At 32.3% G+C, this 21051-nt stretch overlaps 1 protein-coding gene across 2 annotated transcripts in view; it reads left to right on the top strand.

Annotated features, from left to right (window-relative positions):
- The window catches only part of LOC110728738 (nicastrin-like), a 32206-nt gene extending 12388 nt beyond the window's left edge, over positions 1-19818 (top strand). For both annotated transcript variants that reach the window (XM_021908382.1, XM_021908384.1), the window contains 10 exons: positions 374-445; positions 589-662; positions 10760-10892; positions 11008-11079; positions 12182-12301; positions 14146-14217; positions 15581-15721; positions 17479-17563; positions 17661-18102; positions 18866-19818. In XM_021908382.1, the coding sequence (XP_021764074.1) occupies positions 374-445; positions 589-662; positions 10760-10892; positions 11008-11079; positions 12182-12301; positions 14146-14217; positions 15581-15721; positions 17479-17563; positions 17661-18102; positions 18866-19130 (1476 nt within the window). In that variant the 3' untranslated portion in view covers positions 19131-19818. The remainder of the gene's footprint in view (positions 1-373; positions 446-588; positions 663-10759; positions 10893-11007; positions 11080-12181; positions 12302-14145; positions 14218-15580; positions 15722-17478; positions 17564-17660; positions 18103-18865) is intronic.
- Positions 19819-21051: the final 1233 nt, after the last annotated feature.

Raw genomic sequence — 21051 nt, 5'->3', positions numbered from 1 at the left:
CACTATAAGCTCTTGGCCTTTCATAAATTAGCCAGGTAAAGCTCCTAGAAGGTAAATAAGAATGTCTGTGCATGTGTTTGTGTATGCATATGCGTATGTGTGTTTTCCATTTTGCAAGTGAAAATTCCCTTAAACTAATTTTAAACTAAATGATTAGTGGAAGAAAAATTCCTGAAGTATGTTTGGCTATTTTTACTTTATTATTCTTTTGATTATTCATCCTTTCTATTATATGTTATACATATGACAATTGAAATGAATTTGCAGTAAGAAAAAGGGTTGAAATAGCCATTTAGCCACTTCTGCTGTTTTCATTTACGCATCAGTGCCCTTGCTATTTGTATTGTTAGTAATTTCTATTTGATTTATGCAGGTTGCTACTAAGAATGAAAAGAATAATAGGTCATACAGTCAGGATGTTGCTGAGTTTGATCTTGTTATGCAGGTGAACCTCGCTGTTATTCTTTGCTTTGTTGCACATAATCCGTTATAGCACATTCATTTTCTACAATTTTTAAGTATAAAAAATTGTTTGATATTAGCATTCAACCTTTAGCTATTCAATAACATTTTTTTTTTTTGGTGTAGACAACAAAGTCTGATACTCATGATTCGGAGTCTTGTTTGAAAGCAGGCACGTGCCTCCCCTTAGGTGGATATAGGTGAGAACTCTTTTCCATTGTCAATCTGTGCAAAAAGATGTGAGCTATGCTCCTATTAATATAATAAATTATACTGGTTATTTTGCATGTCAGTTGAAATTTAATTAATATAATGTATTTATAGTGGTGGGGCTAATTATTGGAAAATTATCCTTCTAAATCTCTACATTGTGAGAAGTCACCAAATTTTTTCCATTTCCAAAGTAATTGATTATAAAAAGTCCCAATTGCCCTTTGCACACATTAAGGATAGCAACAATTGTGGAGTTTGGTTGATCATATACGGTTTAGAAAAGGTGTGTCTAGTTTAATGTTTCTTAATAGAGGTGAGAGAAAGTGAATGGGAGAGGAAAATTAAAAAAAAAAAAAAACTAAAACAATTGAAACCAATATTTACATGTACTGAGACTTTCATGTTAGAAAAAACTTTTCGGTAAAGTGATAAGCTTCCTTTGTTTCAAAAAAAACAACACATTAACCAAAAATATGTGAAAGCTTTTTGTGCAAAGTGTGCAATTTTTATGAAACGAAGGTTGTATTTATTTGAGGCCCAATTGAGAACGATGAAAGAATAAACTTCCTCTATTTTTCATTAGTTGCAACACTTGTCATATCATGTTTGACGATGTGTAATGAAATTATGAAAATATAAATAGGGATGATACTAACAAGACCCCACATTACTATATTTTCCTGTAAAAATAAATAATTAAAGAGAGTCAAAGTGGGTTGCCAGAATATTGCAAACGTAAAACAATTGCAACTTAATAAAAATAGAGGAAGAATTTGACGGAGGTAGGGTTTGGGATAGTCCACAATAATCAAATGAAATAAGACTTTCATTAAGAAAACAAGATGAGAGGCGCACACAATGCGTGCACGATTCTTTTTGCTTTCTATTTATATGACAATGTTTGTACTTGTATAAAAATGTGTATTTTTTTTTTTTAAAAAAATTTTGTTTGAGATAAAGTTAATTTATTATTTAACATGCATAAATGATATTGTTCCCTTATCTTTTTTTTTCACTCATTAATTTACTTTCTCTCGACTAATAAATATATGAAAATTTCATGATACACCCAGTATGGTAGACCAAGTCAAAATACATGAGTTATAAAAACGTGGAAAGAACATTGTATACAAATACAAAGACACAAAGTACAAGAGCAAAAAAAATAAATCAAAACGTTTCTCCTATTGATTTAAAATTTTTATTCCTTGATTCATTATTTACATTCCATATTACTTTTGATAAACAAAATTTCATTTTTTTTTGTTAGGAGAAAGAATAAGTTTGGTTTATAGAGAGAGAAACTATGGTAAATTTTGAATTTTAAAGTGATTTAATGTTGTTTCGGAGTTGATTTCATCGTTTTGATGAATCATTTAATTGAAAGATCGATGTAATTGACAAACTCGTTATTTTTTGTTATCAATTTTTATGTTTTGGTGTTATTTTCTAAGGTTGAAGATGATGTTTTTCCTATTTTGATGAATGTTCTTTATCATTTTTTTTAGTTGCAATGAAATATGTTTTTTTAAGTCTCATCAATATGTTCTTTGAGTCTAAACTATATGTTTTTTACACTACAAACAATGTTCTATAAGGTAATATATATTAATCATGCTCTTTGATTATAATAATACAAATATGTTCTTTGGGTATAATAATACAAATTATCTTATTTTTACTGATATAATATGTTCTTATATTTTGAATTTTGAATTTTTGAAATTTAAGTAATAAATTTTGAATTATCTTTGTGTAAAATTAATTTGTTGATAGAGAAATTTTTTATATTCGAATATTTTCTGATTTAAATGTAATATTTTGAAATATTTGACATTAAATTATTGATAAAACTCAGTTCATAATTATGTTTTACCTTTTTGATAATAAGTATTTCATAATATACTGTGTTCTTTATATTTCAGTGATATGTTCTTTTATAATTTCATGATACACTTTGTAATTATTTGCTATGTTCTTTCTGCTTTAATGGTACATCCGGGTGTACAAATCACCAATTGCACTATATAGCACGAAAAAGAAAATATTTCATTGTCGACATGGCCACATTATATATATGAAAAAAAAAACTACCACTTTACCACTATAATAAAGAAATATACTTACCTTCTAATTTCATCCAATAATTACAATATTCATTGAACTGTTAAAACTAAAATAATTAAGGGTTTTTCTATATATAACCTCGTTAATTTCACTTTTCTACGTTGTGCCCCAACATATATCACTTTCTACAATGTAACCCCAATTTACATGTTTTTTTCCATACGGTAACCTTGCCGTTATTCCAGCGTCAAAATTTCCGTTAGTGGAGTCCACTCTCGATTTATTAGTATTTTTTAATCAATTTGTGCGTTGGAAAATGTTTTGTTAAAGGTTTTCGGGGCTATTTTGGCTCTTAAGGGTCTAAATTGAGTTCAGAGTTCAAAAAAAAAAAAATAAAAATAAATGCCTCGTTATAAGTATTAAAACTTGAACACGTAAGTCAAGACATTACTTAATAAGAAAAACGAGGCATATAAGCTATTTTTTTGCGAATTCTGAGCTCAATTTGGATCCTTAAGGGCTAAAATAGCCTCGAAAATCTTTAACGGAACATTTCACAACGCACAAATCGATAAAAAAAATATTAATAAATTGAGAGTGGGCCCACTAACGGAATTTTTAACAACGGGATAACGTCAAGGTTAAACAAAATGTATATTAGGGTTACAGTGTGGAAAGTGATATATGTTGGGTCACAACGTAGAAAAGTGAATTTAAAAGGGTTATTATATAGAAAAACCTAATAATTAATTAGTTTTTTTTTTTTTTTTTTTTTTTTTTTTTTTTTTTTTTTGTTGTTGTTGTTGTTGTTGTTGTTGTTGTTGTTGTTGTGTATGATACATTACAAATTACAATTTCAACAAAAACTACATTAATTTTTTTAAAAAAACAACTACATTATTAATTTTATCCTAAGTAAAATCTATCACAATTATTGTAGCATATATTTGATTAACTTGCTTTGTTACGAATTACAACGGTAAATTAAAGGTAAAAGGTACAATACTATGATCTTCCTCCATCACAATTTCTTGCTTTCACGATAATAAAATTTCATAGAACTTATTTGCTTCTTCTCAATGTCCAAATTGCCATTTTACCCTGCAACCTTTGTAGCAAACAACATTTATAGGCCTTATAAAAAAAATTTGTACTGTTTCCCATATATACCAAATGAGTGAAGAAATTTAATATGGTAATAAGCTTTATAAAAAATAATTGCAAAGATTACCAATGTACAATAGTAGATTTATAGTTGCTGAAACCTTTAATTTTTTCCTTACTAGCAACCAATTGACCATACTACTTATTTTTTTTTAAAAAAGGGAAAAAAACAAAAACAAAAACTTCAATTAGTGATTGACAAAAGGAAGCTAAGTACTCCATTGTTGGCAATAAATGTTGCATGTGAAACACTGAAACCCAATACTCACCAAAATCTTTTATTATTAGACACACAAAATTCATCTTGCAATATCACATTATTTCTAAAATAAAATGCTTCTTAAAACATTGTGAAATTAGGGCAGTAAAAAAAGGGAAAAAAAACAAAACCATGAGTTTAACATTTAAATTATTTATGAGTGGTAGACAATTCCCAATAGTAATGAGATATAGATTAAAATTACCTTTTATTTTATTAGAGTGATTACGTTCAAATTTCAACACTTTGGGAGTAATTATGTAAAGAAACAACGAAATAAATTAAGAAGTTTGGATTTAATAAATCGCCTTATGCACTTACAATATGGTGAAAATTAAGTGCCAATTTTTTTCAACATTAAAAGTTAAATGCAGTAAGAAAATTTACCTAATATTTTGAATTTGATAAATTACATGTAGCCATAGCCCATAATCAGTAATTGTTCTTTTACAATGAATTATTGATAAAAATTATCTAAAGAAACTTGTTGGTTTTGCAAGCACTGCAAGAGGGTTAGTCGCTTTGAAAGTGGAATTGACTACTACTTTACAATTGATAATAGTAGAATTAAATTATACGGGTGATTTTTCCTATTTAAGGGGTTTTAATGATTATGTTAGTAACTACCTACCTAAATTCCCCTTGAAAATAATAATAACAATAAAAAAATACCTAGATTTCCCTTAAAAATGTAACCACTAAAAAAAATCAACTTAAGATGATACGGAGAAAAAAATAGGAGAGACTTGAGGAGAAAACTGCTTAATTAAAAAAAAAAACTTTTATTTTACAATGAAAACCGTTTTAAATTTATTTTACTTTCTATTATTTTTTTAAGGGAAATTCTACGTGGTAACACTCAATTTTTGCTACTTATATACGGTAACCCCTCTTTTATTTTGTTTCACAAAATGACCCTAATTAATGTTTTATTTTCTTTTATAACCTTATTGAATTAGTTATCACTAAAACACAAAGCATGGTAATTTTAATGATTAAATTACTTTTATGTGCCTGCACACAACAATTTACAACTTCCAGCACCTCATCAAGCACCCACACATGCAGCATCATAAACCAACCATGGACGTTGAAAACTACCCCAACTACCCCCTAAGACCATCTCCTATGGTGAGACTCAACTTTGAGTATTGAGATACAAAATGAGTTGTTTTTTTACCTCCAATGGTCATAAACAGCCCAAAATTTAGCAACTCACGTAAAGTCTAATTTCTCAATGATGAGACTCTCTAAAGTGTATTAATGTCACTTTCAATTACATGAAATCTTTGTTTCAGGTAGCTTTTTTGTCATTTATTTCTTTATGAAAATATTGTTGAAAGAGTATTAACATAAATTACATGAAAAACTCTGAATTTGTTTACAAAATATATATTTACATATCACATAACGTACAAACTAAAAGTTGTCTCATGTAATTTGTTTACCTAGTTAATTCCCTTTATTTGGGGGTATAATTGTCTTTTCAAGTACCGATGGAGGGGTATATGCGTCTTTTCATGTACTAGTTGAGGGGTACATGTGTAATTTCCTCACCAAACAGTAAAAGCAAAAAGCAAACAGTAATTGGACAGCTCACCAAAAGTTCTGTATAAATGACCCTGCTTTTTCAATATATTTACAAAAATGCCATCAGATTAACGAAAAACCGGCAGATTAACTTGTATTTTCTCAAATATATATATACAAAGTGCTAAACTCTATAAGTATATCTTTATGGAGCAACATTAACAACGAGTTGACTTCATGGCTGATTTTTAGTCATTTAAGGGCCTGTTCTCTTCCGTAGAAATTCAGTTCAACTCAGCTCAACTCAGTTGAGTTCAGTTCAGCTCAGCTCTTAATTTACATCTTATGATATTGCTAATGATATAAAGCCAAATTTCATTCTTTTAAACTCTTATTACAACGACGACGACAATAATAATAATAATAATATTAACAATAATAATAATAATAATAATAATAAAAATCAATAAGTAATAAATAATAATAATAATAATAATCATCAATAAATAATAATAATAATAATAATAATAATAACAATAATAATTGAAATAATAATACTAATGATAATAATCAATAAATAATAATAATAATCATCAATAAATATTAATAATAATAATAATAATAATCAATAAATAATAATAATAATAATCATCAATAATTAATATTAATAATAATATTATTATTATTATTATTATTATTATTATTAATAATAATAATATGTACATTTGTATATACACATATGTATAGTAATAAATAATCAATAAATAATCAAAGATCACTAATCCGTAGTTAAAATTCACTAATTAATAAGTTCAGCTCAGTTCAGCTGAGTTCAGTCAATCGGAACAGGCCCTAAGTCTCCTAAAAAAAAAAATTGAGTTGTCATAATATGAGTAAAAACATATACTACCTTCGATTTTTATTAGTTGCAACTTTGAAATATTTTATATCTCACAAATAATACCCAAGTTATTACTAAAAAAAATCGAAGATAGTATTATGTATGAGTAAGAAGTTCGGGATCTAAGAGTAAAAACATATATTAAATATAATAAGAAGTTTGGGATGTAAGAGTATAAAAATTGAGAAATCATAATATGAGTAAAAACAAATATTATATATTAAAAATTGTGACAATAAAGAAGTTTGGGATGTAAGAGTTAAAACATATGAGTTATCATTATATTTATGCAACAATATCATCATCTCTTTCTCATTTATCTGTGTATAATATATTATAAAATTGTTAGAAAAAGAAATTAAAGAGAGGGCAAGTAAGCAAGTTAAAGTATGCTGTGTAGATAAACCTGTTTATGTAAGTCCTTTAATTGGGACACACACTAAAGAAAGAATTCAATTTGTTGGTTGAACAAAATAAAATGCAGCATTCTACTTTAGTCTTTGATAGTAATCTTCAGTGATAAAATATTTACCAAAATAAATACATAAAAATTTTAAAAATTGATTAAAAATAATTTGGTGAATTTACCATTGATTTCAGGATTATATTAGCGGTAATTTGCCTTTGATCACCAAATAATTCACTTTATAATTGCAAATAGAATTTGTGGCAATTTGAACATGTTCTTTTATCACCAAAATAATTCACTTTATAATTACAAATAAAGCATGCATCATACCATGTGAGGCTTTTGACATTAATATCAACCAAGATCCCAAGAACTTTTATGCTTTTCCCTGAAATTATAATAAAAAAAAAATATATGGACAAGTTATGAAGTGTAACAATCCCAAAATAGTGTATGTTTTGAAAGATGGTGAGATTTTACTCTTGGCCTTGGTGGAAACTTTGATGTTGGTACTAGTTAGGCATTTGATATCAAGAGTGTCCGATGCAACGAAAGACCATGTTTGTATCCACTTAGCTTTTGATTGAGCAAAATTATCAACTTATCATTACAATGCCTTTTTAAAAATTAAGATTGCATTAAATATTTTTAAGTAACAAATTGGCTGATTTTGTGATTCTAATTACCATAAAATCCTTTAATATATATATATGGGAAATTCTCTTTGGTAAACTCCAACTTTTTAATTTTCTAATTGGTAAACAAAGTCTTATAAAATTATATTTGGTACTCATAAACTTCTTATACTTATAACTTATGACATTAATTATTATAGTTTATTAAAAATTTAACTATAGTTTTTATTTTTATTTATTTATTTATTTTTTAATTTTTTTTAACAATTAAATTTACGGTTTTGTCACCAAATGCCCTTGAAATTTTAAAAAATTCACGAAATAACCTGAGGTTGCGTTTGGATACTCCCATTTCATTTGAAATCATTGATTTCAATTCCACAATTTCAATTTCTAGAATTCAATTCCAAGTTTCATGTTTTTTTTTTTTTTTTTTTTTTTCGCTATAATTTTATTACCATCAACAAAATTGATTTTTTTCCACCATTTTTTTCCAGAATAATTTCTTTTTTGCTTTTCGCTTATTTTTTCCTTCCCAAATCATAAACTTTTGCACATAAATTTAATGAACAACTCAAAGAACTAAAAAAAAATAGGGAAAAAACTACGAATTAAAGAAGAACGAAGGACGAGAAATCTGTAGTATAAGGGATACAAGATTCAATCAGCCGCATAAATCAACAAATTGAAACAAAATTGAAGCATGAATTGGGGGAAAACTTAACAATAAACCCTATGTTAGAGCTTTCGCAGCGGAAATGCGGCTTCTACTAGATAATATGAAATCGATACCTCACAAAGATAAACAATATATGGGATAGACAAATAACCACTATGAAGGAAATAATAAATATAAGAAAAAAACTTTCTTAATGCTAAAACTTTTGACGTGAATAAAAATGAATAATTTTTTTTAATCTATTTCTACATGTGATTCTGCATATTTATAATGAATATAATGCTAATTAAACAATGATTCAGATTGTTTCTCTAACAATCACTAATATTGTTTCTTTTAATTAGCAAATTAAAAACTAAACAAAAGGTAATCGTCCCTATTACCCTCCTTATATTTCTCTCCTCCTATTAGTTCCTTATTTTTCTCACACCCTAAATTCATCAAACTGACAAAATTACACAACCAAAAATTAGGGGAAAATCGAAAGCTTATCACACAGATTAACGAGCGGATTATTAATTGACAAAATCTTCCGCTCCTTGCTAAACTTGGATTAGATTTCCGTCATAGCAACATGGAAATCGAGAATTGTGCTCTCCTTTAATTTTGTAAGATTATCACTTTAGAAGTGTTATTTTATAGTAGAGGAAGAGAGAGAAAAAACTCGAGGAGAGAGAAAGCTTGCGTGAGATTATAACTCTGTAAGAGAGCTTGAAGAGAGAGAGCTTGAGTGAGGGAGAGGCAGAGCACGAAGAGGAGAATGGCAGAGAGCAAATGTCGTTATTTTTGAGGTGGTGAGATTTCAAATGATGGATTTTTGGATTGAATTTCAAATTCTGATATATGGCCTCATGTTTTAATTGGGTTGGAATTGGGCCAATTCTAAATCCAAGTATTTGGATTACCTAAACATGAAAATTTGGCCAAATCCAGCATTTTATTAATTACTCATAAATTGTTGTTGTATTATTGTACATTTTTGTAGTAGGTTTTTGGTTTTTTCTTTGTAGTCATTCTTTCTTAATACTCTCTCCATTTCCTTGTGTTCTACTGTTTTTTCTTTGTGATGATTGTTTCCATTTTTATCATCTCCTATCCCACATTGTGTTTCTCTAAACTCTCCATTACACATAATAAATCCCTTTCTTTCTCCTTCTAAGAGCAAGTTTTGTAAGAGTATTTTTAGGGTTGGAAACGAATTCAATTAAACCAATCCGTTACCAAGTGTTTGGTTAGAAGGCTTGGGAAACATTAACTATTACCTAAGGGTAATGGTTTCCACCCATTTGTTACCTCTCTAAGCTAAGGTAACAATTACCTTTACCCTCAAACTAAAATAGAGTAAAATTTTAGTGAATCCTTTCCATTTTTAAACCAAACATAAAGGTAACGGTTAAATGATTCCTTTCCTCCTCCTTATTTGTTTATTTTCCACTCCATTTCCAATATTCATACCAAATGCCCCCTACAAGTGTAAGTACTTACATGCTGGCCCCTGTCTTGAATTTTTGTGAAGGGTAAACAGGGGACTCCTAAGATTGACCACTTTGATTCCACATTTCCACCTTTGGAATTATAATATAAATACGATGATGGATTACGAGAAGTTATAACCATGAATTGAATAAATAGCTGAATCATTAAAGGTATTACAGAAAGTGACTTAAAATAAATAAAATCTAATCTAAATCTAAGAAAGGCTGTTTAATTTGCATAAAGGTTAGGGGGAAGGAAAGGAATACAAACTGCAAAATGTGAAATACTGGAAAGGCAATAAGAAAAGGCTTTTTATTGTTGGTGCCTCTTAATTAGAGGGGGTGCTGTTTTTTGTTTAGTACTTAGTAGTGACTGCTATAGCTGGTCTACAGCGATTTACTAATGCTTGAGTTCTATGGACAGTTTGGGTGCTTATAACTTGTTATAAAATTATAATTTATGTTCTATAGGGAGGGTTAACGATGGTCACAAAATTTTAAAAGTTAATCTTTTGTCGGGTGATCTTCCTAAAAAGGAAATCTTATTTTCTATGGAGGGATTGAGAATCATGTAGAAGGGCATTGGGGTTTTAGAAACTCAAAATGGGGAGACGGAGTAACAAAATTGTGCATTCAAACAACCCTTTTGGGAAGTAAGGATAATCAATCTCTTTCACTTCCCTTTTTGTCATTCAAAATCAAACGACCCCAACACTATTATGATGTGACCTCGTGTAATCTTTTCAGTTGAACTGGTGGATATTGAGTGCAATATACTTAAGGGCTAAGGCATAGGGAATCTTTGTCAGGCCATCTGCTGTTAGCTTCTTGTTTTTCTTTTCACATTTTTTTCAGCTGCCTTTTTATTTGCTTTGCAAAAAAGAAAATATGTTGTTTCTTCTGTTCTATAATATAAGTTTTTGTTTTGTTAATCTTACGTTGATGTTTGTTGATCTGAAGGGCAGTGTTTGGTCGTCTCTTCCTCCCATCATTCAGTCTTCCTCGGATGTAACCAAGCCTATTATACTGGCAATGGGAACTATGGATTCTGCTTCTTTTTTTCGTGACAAAGGCCTCGGTGCAGATTCACCTTTATCTGTAAGCTTTTGTTTGATGTTACTATGTTAAGAATAGTGATAGTTTAGAGAACCTTCACTAGCATGGAATTCTTTCTTTTTTGAATTAATGCTCGTCTCTTTTGAAATTTTTGTAGGGATTAGTTGCTCTGTTGGCAGCTGCTGATGCTCTTTCTCATTCTGATTATTTGAAGAGCTTTACGAAGCAGGTGATTATAGTTTCCTTGTAATTAGGCGTCATATATGGATTTTCATTGAGTTTTTCTTTGAAACTTATTGGCCACTTAATAACTTTTTCTTAAGGGCTGTGTCTTGGGACTGTAAAAGATATCGTAATGTAGCTGCAATAATATCTCAAATATCTTTAAATTTGTGCTATGTGCCCAAACTATTTTGTCATGTTCTTTGGTACGTTGTTGGCTTTTAGATTTAATTTAAGGCTTGGTAATATCACTGATAAGCATGACTAAATAAATCTATGAAGTTGCACAGTAGTAAGTCTAATAAGCTCATTGCCTATTGAATGATGATTGTTGGAGTAGCAGAATGCACTATGTTTGCATTTCATTATCTGAAGCGAGCTCTTTTTGAATGCTAATGCTGGAAAGATGGAAAAGTCTTGGTTCTCTACTATGCAAATGAGTATGTTAGGATGTTGGAAATTGTTAGGCATATATTGTATGATATCATAATCAGTTAGAGAAGGAGAGATGGAATATAGGACTTGAATATATATAAGAGGTGAATTAAGATAAATTCATTTAAAAAGTGTCATAGTGAGTTTGCTACGTTTACTTAAAATCACAACAGCTTAATTAGTAACATAGTTGAAGTAGTAATGCAAGTAATCACAACAACTTAATTAGTAACATTATCCGAGTAACATAGTCAAGTAGTAATGCAAGTAAAATAAAAGATGTTACTTCACACAAAAATATGTAAACACAAGTCTTGTAAAAAAAAAATATTAAAAAGTCGTATTAATACAATTTAATTAGGTGATTTTGACTAATTTTCCTTATTTATTTTTTACTTGAACAATTTCCTTCCTTGAATTCATATTACCCTTCGAGGTCTACAAATTACTTCTTCACGTTGCTGAGTGTTAGTTACTATAGCTACATAGACCATGGAAAAGTGTAAATTTTGATATGCATGTGAGTGCTTTTGCTTTTGTATTAAAGGGGAGAGAGCTTTATCAAATAAATTGAGCAACAATCAGGAAAACGGTAGTAGTAACACTCATGAACACGTATCTGTTGATTTTCAGTATCTTGCCTTTTTTCTTATTTGCTTCTTATGTATTTGCAGCTTGTTTTCCTGGTTCTTACTGGAGAGAGCTGGGGTTTCCTTGGTAGCCGAAGGTTCTTGCATGAACTTGACCTGCAATCTGATGTTGTTGCAGGTCTCAATGACACATTTATTGAAACGGTAATATATTGCATTTAACATAAATTTTCCTTACTATTGGAGAGTAGCTTTTTATCCTCGCTCCTGCGCTTTGCTTTTCCCTCTACTAACATTTGATTTAATGTAGTGATGTTACAATTAAATATTTAAGTGCCATGTATGCAAATCTTATCCATTTGGGAGTGTCATGTTTACGACATAAGATTTTTTACGATGAAATGAAGTGTTGGGATCACTGTTACTCTGAAACCTTCCTTGGCCATGGGTGTCGCGTGTCGACACAACGCGACCCTTGACACAGCTTCGGGAAAGTGTTGACTTGAGGATCGGAAAAGTGTCTGAAATGGGTGTTGATTTTAGAAAGAGGGGATTAAGTTTGAACTTTGCATGCATCTGAATTAATGGAGGAGAGAGAAGATAGAAAGAGAAGACTACATGATAAAGAATTAGAAAGGGAAAGTGGGAGAAGGTGAAAGGTTGATGAGGTGTGAGTGTGGGACAGCTGTCTGGTCATATGGTTGTTCTTTAAATATTTTACTTTACCCATGTCCTCACAAGTTCTTTTGACTTTTGGACCCATCTTTACTTTTATACTTTTACTTAGTACCATGTGATTATTATATTTTTTATTTAGTTTTATTTTTTACAGCTTATGTACTACTTGTATGACACTATGTACTACTTTTATTAGTTTTATGACTTTTATCTATTTTTTATTTTAATTGTCGGATTAATTTTTTGGACACATTATACAGTAGCCGTATCCTAAATATTAGCACTCCCCTGATCGGGTCGAAGTGTTGACCAAAATTTAGGACTAACCATGTCGGACACGACACTTAAAGACGAGTCCGAGTAACATTGGTTGGGATACACAGTATTCTGTATTGTTGCTATTTGGGCTGATAGCTATATCCCTGTTACTAGCTAGATTGGTGGGATTTGCTCATTATAATTGTTTCTTTTGTTAGGGACTCATCTTTTATATTCTTCCTTTCTTTATGAAATTATGAGTATCTCATGCTCTGTATGATGCCAAACAGAAGAAAACAAGATAAAACTGTGGACTGTGTGGTGTTGCTTGCACTTGTCTTGTGTGTTTCTTGTCAGTGTTTGAAAACACTCTGTTGCCACTTACGTTGTTTCCTAATGTACCTTAGATTCTTTGTAGAGAGTAGATGCAGAGAAGAGAATATGGTCTTACATATTTCTGTTCCAATTCTTGAATTTAAAAGTGCACAATGGACTGGATCCTATTGACTACAATGTCTTTTTTTTAGCATTGTGTGAGATGTTTTCTGGATTCCTGATTGATGTGTAGTAATCTCATCTAATCTTCTATTGAAACCTGTAATATACCTTCTTTTGGTTGAATGTGCATTTCTACGAGAGGCCAAAAGTGTTCTAGTTTAGTTGAAGTGGATTTCAAAAGAAGAATGAACAACATGATCTCAGAAGTTCCTTTCGGAATTGGTGGACCACTTTCTGATGAGGAGACTATGATTCTTTGACCTTGTGATTCGGTGATTCCTTTATGCTTGAAGAAAAGTACTAGCTCTTCCCTTTTATTTATGTAATGCAGATGCTAACTATTTTAAATATGTTCTGAAATTTGTTAATTTTTTGTTTTGTTTTTTATTTTGTACTTTTTTTTTCTCTGTGCTTATGGATCAAAATTTACCAATTATATGCAGGCTCATTTATAAATTAGTTGCTTCTGGAATTAACTTTTTCCTACCCATTAACTAATGCTGTATATTGCAGAAGATGTTGTACAATCTACTTGTTTCATTTTCTTGTATCTGAGCAAATTTTGTTCCATTTATTGCTAACCTTTACTATTCATTCCTATACATTTGGTTCAGGTTTTGGAGATTGGATCTGTTGGAAAGGGGTTTAATGGAGGGATAAAGAACTTTTTTGTCCATTCATCCAGTGTAAGAACTATGTTTTATTTTATTTTATTTTTTAATTCATGATAAATTTTGGATCATCTTGCATATGAATCATCACAATACATATTCCCCTAGGCCCTTCCTCGTATATATTTTAATAAGATTATCTGAATTTCTAGTAACCTAGCTTCCTTTGTGTATGATGTTAATGACTGGGAGGCTACTCTTCTGTCTATTTTTCTTTTGATTGGAAGAAACTTCCAGGCATGAGAATCGAGAATGGGTTGAACTAGATAACGTTAATAAGGACTGTTATTGATCAATCAGATTTCAGACTTTTTAAAGGCCTGGGCTCTAGGGTTATGTTGATCCATTTATTGATTAATATCTTTTTCTTGTTGGGTATATAGATGATTGACATGAATTGATTTCAGCTTATCTTTCTTTAGGGACTTGGGAGTTAAAAATACAAATCTAACAAGATTGACTCATATCTGATTCAAAGAACCTGAAATAGACCCAAACAGTACCTGGAAATCAGATGTGGTAATTATATTTTAACCATTTATAACTGAACTGACCATCCACTCAAGTTACCCTTGCTATATATATATACTTCTTAATAGCTTTTGCCTCCCTTCATTTCTAGAAGCTCTTACTTTCTGTTCTCATTCATTTCATGAAGTTCTTCCTTCGTTTTTAATATTCCTTATTTAGTGAATAAATTTCCCTTTTTCTACCATTGTTATTTGTTGGGCGCACTTAAATCCTCATTCTCTTTCCTATCCAAAAAGCAAATAAGGACCCACTTTCATTGACTCACTTCCCTTGGTTTTTGTTGCTATGCCGACTAGGAAATTATGAAGGAATGGAAGAAATATAAGTAAATTTGGCCAAAATGAGAAAAAGTTATGCAGAAATAATGAATCGAAGAAAAGACGCATGAATTTAATGACCTTCCAAAAAAAATTACTTATAAGTCATAGTATATCATGCAACGGGCTGTTGCTACTGGACTACCGCTAGTCTGCTAATGCCAAGTTTTGACCATTTTTACTATGGATTATTGTTTGGTGGACTATGAAATTAAGGCAGGAAAGGGGCATGTAGTGTGTAAAATTTATGCCTTATCCCACTGCCTGTCGCCCATCTTGCTTTTATCCTCATACTGCCCCTTTAATCCCTTGGTCATGCAAATTCTTGCTTGGGGCAGGTATGAGGCATTGTTGATTTATACTGTGCTGCTTTTAATTTTAAAGCCTTAAATTATTACTCTACATAAGGTATGCTGTTGTATGGATTTTACTGCAAATCATGAGTTTTGCTTTTTGTTCTTGTTTCCGCTCACCTGCTAATCCAATACTCCAAAATGCCTGTTTATTGATGGTTTTCATTACCATTTTAGGGAACAAAGGTGGCAAATGAGACGTTCGAAGCGTTGCAAAGTGCACAGGTTTCTCTGAAATCAGACAACATCAAAATCTCAGCCGCAAATATTTTGAATCCTGGAGTTCCTCCCTCTTCATTGATGTCATTTTTGAATAAGGTTAGAATTGTTGCAGAAGTATGTATTTTAGCTAAGATGCATTTTCTAGCTGTTATATGTAACATGTATTTTAGTAGTATTGTGATCAAATACCTCCACTTGGGGCACTTGTACAGGGAAGGTTTTTTTTTTTATTTTCTATTTTCTATTTTTTTAATTTTAATTAATAATTAACTCACTTTCCACTTTTAGTTGTTTCAGAATAGTTGACACACTTTCTTATACAGGTATGACTTATCGTTATTAAATATTTTTTTTCCACCTCACCATGACCTACTTACTTCCTCCACCGTCACATGTCCATTTTTCTTACAATATAAAATGAATCCCCTAACCTTACATTAAACAACTCGTTTTATAGCTCTCACCCAATATTTCTGAAATTAAGTGTCCAATAATGCGTGTCAATTATTCCGAAACGGAGGGAATATGCAAGAGGTTCATTTAACCCTTTGAATTTGTATTGTAAAGAAAACATTTCCTTGAAAGATATTTCAGGGAGCTGTAATTCTAACTATTCTTACTACAATGCAAATTAAAACTACTTCTCCTTACTGGTGTTTATATTAACTATTTGCACACGAATTAAGGCAAGTCGAGAGAGAACAAAAAATAGGTCAAGGAGTAACAAAAGTATTAATCTGGCCAATGTGGTGTAGTATGCAAGGGAGGTTACTGTGAAAAATCATTACCAAAAGCTAGGAATTCACTTGGATATAACTAAGACTATCCAAGATTAAATGTACATTAGAGAAAGAAGACAACAAAATAGGATTGAATCGCTTAATCAAAATAATTACTAAGTATAAAAAATAACCATCCTCATTCCAGAGGAGGATTTTCTCCCAAGCTATCAGTTACCAACACATTTTCTTAATGCCTGTATTACTACTGTTCCTTATTTGTAGTGCTGATATTCTCCTATGATTCCATATATCTATAATCAGGATTTTCTCCCAAGCTATCAGTTACCAACCTTTATGTTTATCCCTTATAATTTCCCCATATCTATCTTCTGCTACTAATCACATCGCCCTTACTTTTTTTTTCTGGAGTGCATTAGCAGAGGGTGTGTTCAGCTTGATGACTTGCAAAATGCTGCACTATCTTCCAACTATGTTGTCAATATATGGTAGCTATGGGTCTAGAACTACCAATTTAATCCAGCTCTACGTGATCAATTAGAGCTAGCCAAGATCTAGGATGGAGCTCAAAGCCATTGCAATGATGAGGCCCCATAAAGTCAGTTGCCCTTGTTTTGCGCCCATTGTGTTTTAACTATATTCCTGTTCAACGTTATTCCCTTTCCAGATTGTCCAAAGACACTAGGAATATTAGCAATCTTTTTGGCATTATCCCATAATAATAGTGAGTTAGCTGAAGAGCTTATTAAACAAACGTAACTGTCACCTGGTTTGAAATAATGGTTGAGAATAATTGTAGAATGTTACATAGCTTATGTACTTATCAGTTTTGGCCTTGTTTTACTATACTCCCTTAATGCTTCTATATTTGATTGATTCCGTTTATCCATATATAGACTCTATGTAAATAATTGGAGGGAAGCTGTCACAGTTCAGTGGATGATAGACATGTGCTAATAGATCCAGGATTGTAGAATTTCTTCAGGGATGTAAATAAACCCCAGAAGAACCTTTGCTAAAAAGTATAATTTTGTGAATGATATTGAAAATCTCCTCTGATTGGCTTCAATATTCTGTTTAACTGTTGTTAATTCTGTTCATTTGCCTTTGCAGGATTCTAAAATATCTGGCGTCGTCTTAGAAGATTTTGATGACATGTTTGCAAATGGATTCTATCACAGTCACCTTGATGATATATGTGAGTTAATATCTATTCTTGGAGTTTTCTCTGTGTTACAGGAAATGTATACTAAATACTGTTTAAACTAGAATTGCTAATTTTCATATTGTTGCAGCTAACATCAACTCCACATCCATTGTAACTGCTGCATCCCTTGTTGCCCGTTCTCTCTACATACTTGCCACTGACATGCAAAACACGAGAATCCCAGATCTGGATTCTATCAGTGTTAATGCCTCTTTGGTAGATGAACTTTTGGATTGTCTGTTGAAATGTGATCCTGGTTTGTCTTGTGGGCTGGTGAAAAATTATATTTTGCCTACGGGTGCATGCCCTAGCAGCTATGTTGGAGTTATTGTAACTGATCCTTCATCTCCTCCAAATCGTGGGTATTCCAGCGATATATCCAGATTTATCTGGAACTTTTTAGCTGAGAAGACAGCCATGAAGATGGAGAATACTAGTTTGAACTGCCAACAAGGCTGTAAGAGCGAAAGTGAAGTTTGCATTAAAGCAGAGACTGACAACATTGGTGTCTGCGTTGAATCCACCACCAGGTAGTAACAATACTGCTATATATACACTTGTATTAGTTCACTCATGTTTTAGTGGGAGGGAAAGAATTTGATTATGAGCGACTGACAATGATCAGAAGTCTTCCACAAATGCTTCTTCTAGCAACTCATTTATTGACTTTGCAATAAAGATGAATGACTTTTTGAAAAAGACCTCATATGTGCCATTCTAATTAGCTCTCTGAATAAGAAATGTGTGACCATCTGGCTCTATGTTAGAGTAATGGAATCATATATCTGACTTCCAAACCAATAGTATGTTTTGATGTTTACTGCATCTTGCTGCTCTGAACTTCCAGCGCCAGAAACTGCTGATTTTAGCTTGACTGAAGCATGTACTTTAGCTTCTTCCATTTTAATATGTGACAGTTTCTATTCATTACTCTTTTTATTACAACTCACATATATTACCCTAATACTGTATAATATGATTGATGCTGCATCTATGTGACCCCAAAAAACTAAACCCTCTGTCTTGAATTTATTGTCACGAGGTATATTGGGATCTCCAAATAAAAAGGTTATAATTCCTAGAGTTAAAGACGGATGCTTGAGTTCCCCATGACTAATTGCTGTAAATGAAATAGAAATGGTGGCAAGGACATTAGTATTATTTACAATATTTGTTTTAAAGACCATAAAACATCTTTAGTATGATGATAGATTGGGGTAACATTTTAGGGTGGAAAAGTAGTCATGCTGATTTTGTTGCCATATTAATTGATCTGTTTTCATATTTATTCAGGTATGTCCCTGCATTTTCAACCCGTCTTCAGTATGAGTCTGGATCCTGGAAGTTACTGCCTCCTAATTCTACAGATCCTATGAGCATAGCGGATCCTGTCTGGACTGAAAGCAATTGGGATGTCATTGGACTTCGAGTATATACTCGTCAAAATGCTGCTTATGACCGTCTTATCTTGCTAATAGGTCTGGGTATCACAGGGTTCTCTTATCTTGCCATTGAAATTTTCAAGACAATCGTGACTAAAGCTCTAAAGAGAGACTAGATTAAAGATGGATACATTTGCTTATAATTTATAAACCAGTTTGAGCTGACACTGAAGTACAGATTCATTGATTTGAGCTGCTTAACTGTCACTCGGCATTCTGCTGCTGTACTAACCGAACCTAGGTATTGAGAGTGTTATATCTGAACTTACTAATTTAGCAGTTCTTACCGTTGATACTATGTAATATTCATACTGCAATACCGTGTACCTGAGACAGCATATGCACGGATGCACCAATATTTCTACTTTGGAACCAGCACTTTCTACCTGTTTACAAGAAATATGACTATGTCTGAATCTGAATGTCAGTCTCAGGTGATCAGCCTCTTCCACTTGCTTCCCTCCACCTGTCTTATAATTACAAGCATCCATCATACTCCTGTGTATGCTCGGGGTGGCATGACAGCAAGAGTCATTTTATGTGGAGTGTTTGCTGTATTTGTGGTGCCCAAAAGATCTTAGGTGTATTATCGTTATGTTCATTCAGCCGGGGTTTGAATCCATATCCTATTTAGAAGTGGTCTCTTTTGGTTCGTATATGGATCAAATAACTTGTGTTCTTGTTGGTTAGCTTACTATGTGTTGTTAAATGGTAATTGTACTGTGAGGAATACTTTTTTTTGAGCTTGTCCCCATTGATATTAGTTATTAACAAAAACATGTTAATATCATCAATTTTTCTCTCTCCTCCCGTTACATGGCCAATTTTTCCTTCTCTCTTCTGATCTCCTCCATTCCCTTGGGTATGCCCAAGATCGACCACCTTCACGGATCAAAAGTGGCCCACTTCCTTCTCTCTCCTCCATTCCCATGGCTATGCCCAAGATCGACCACCTTCGCGCATCAAAAGCCGCCGGCTGGCCGGCCAAACAATAGACATCTTAGTAGTAAATTACGAAAATTGGGCCCATACAAACCTTAGGGAAGGGATTAGCTTGTACTTGTGCTGTTGCGAGGGTCGAATGGTGGTACTAGAGAATGTGCGGTGGTCGACTGGTGAAGATAAAGGGAAGTGGTGCGGTGGTCGGCTAGGGTCGACTAGTGAAGCTAAAGGTTGTCGGTGGTCGGTTGGCGGCAGGCTGTACGGTGGTGATAGAAGGGAGAGAAAGGGGATGTGGCTGCTAAATTTACAATATTACCCTTAGTGTGGCTGTTAAATTTACCAAATTTGCCTTGATATCAACAATTTTTTTTTTTTTTTTTTTTTTAAAAATTTTTTTTTGTTCTCTATTTTTTAATTGCAACCTTTCAATAGAGTGCTCTATTCACATACAACTTCAATTACATTTAGTAATGATTAGGGGATTTTGCTCCCACCAATCGGAATGCGCCAAGTGGACCAATCAGGTCCTGCCAAGTGTCTCATAGTTGGAACTGTCAGGACTTGCCACGTGACACGCGCTTATTCGTCCACCTTGGACCTGTTATGTCACGACATGTGGCATACTCCATGCCTAATGGAGAACCCGGCCACCCAGGCCCAACTTCCGAGGGAAGCCCAATCAGCCCTAGGTTTACCTAAACCTAGGATGGGCACGTTTCCCAAGGTTATAAATACCTCCCTTAATCCTCATTAAGGGGGATTACAGAAACGACACGCGAAAAACATTACGGAACACACTAATAACCGGCTGATCTCGCTAACAAAGCAGATTACCAACACTAAGCACTCTCACCTAGAGAGATCTCATTACTTTAATTTCTGTATTAACTACTCCTTAATCTGGTACTAACTTGACCGTTGGAGGCGGAGCTCACAGGAGTCTCCGTTATTTTGCAGGTACAGGCGTCCGGTTCCAGTCTCGGAATTGTAACTCTCCCGCAGGACATCAGAAAACCCCGAAACATTTGGCGCTGTCTGTGGGAAGAGTACTTCAGAGATGGCATCCAAGTCTGTACCGACTCCTGAAGAGAGGCG

The sequence above is a fragment of the Chenopodium quinoa genome, unplaced genomic scaffold (genome assembly GCF_001683475.1).
Source record: "Chenopodium quinoa cultivar QQ74 unplaced genomic scaffold, ASM168347v1, whole genome shotgun sequence".
In the NCBI taxonomy this organism is placed as follows: domain Eukaryota; kingdom Viridiplantae; phylum Streptophyta; class Magnoliopsida; order Caryophyllales; family Amaranthaceae; genus Chenopodium; species Chenopodium quinoa.
This window is presented reverse-complemented; position numbering and strand designations above follow the sequence as displayed.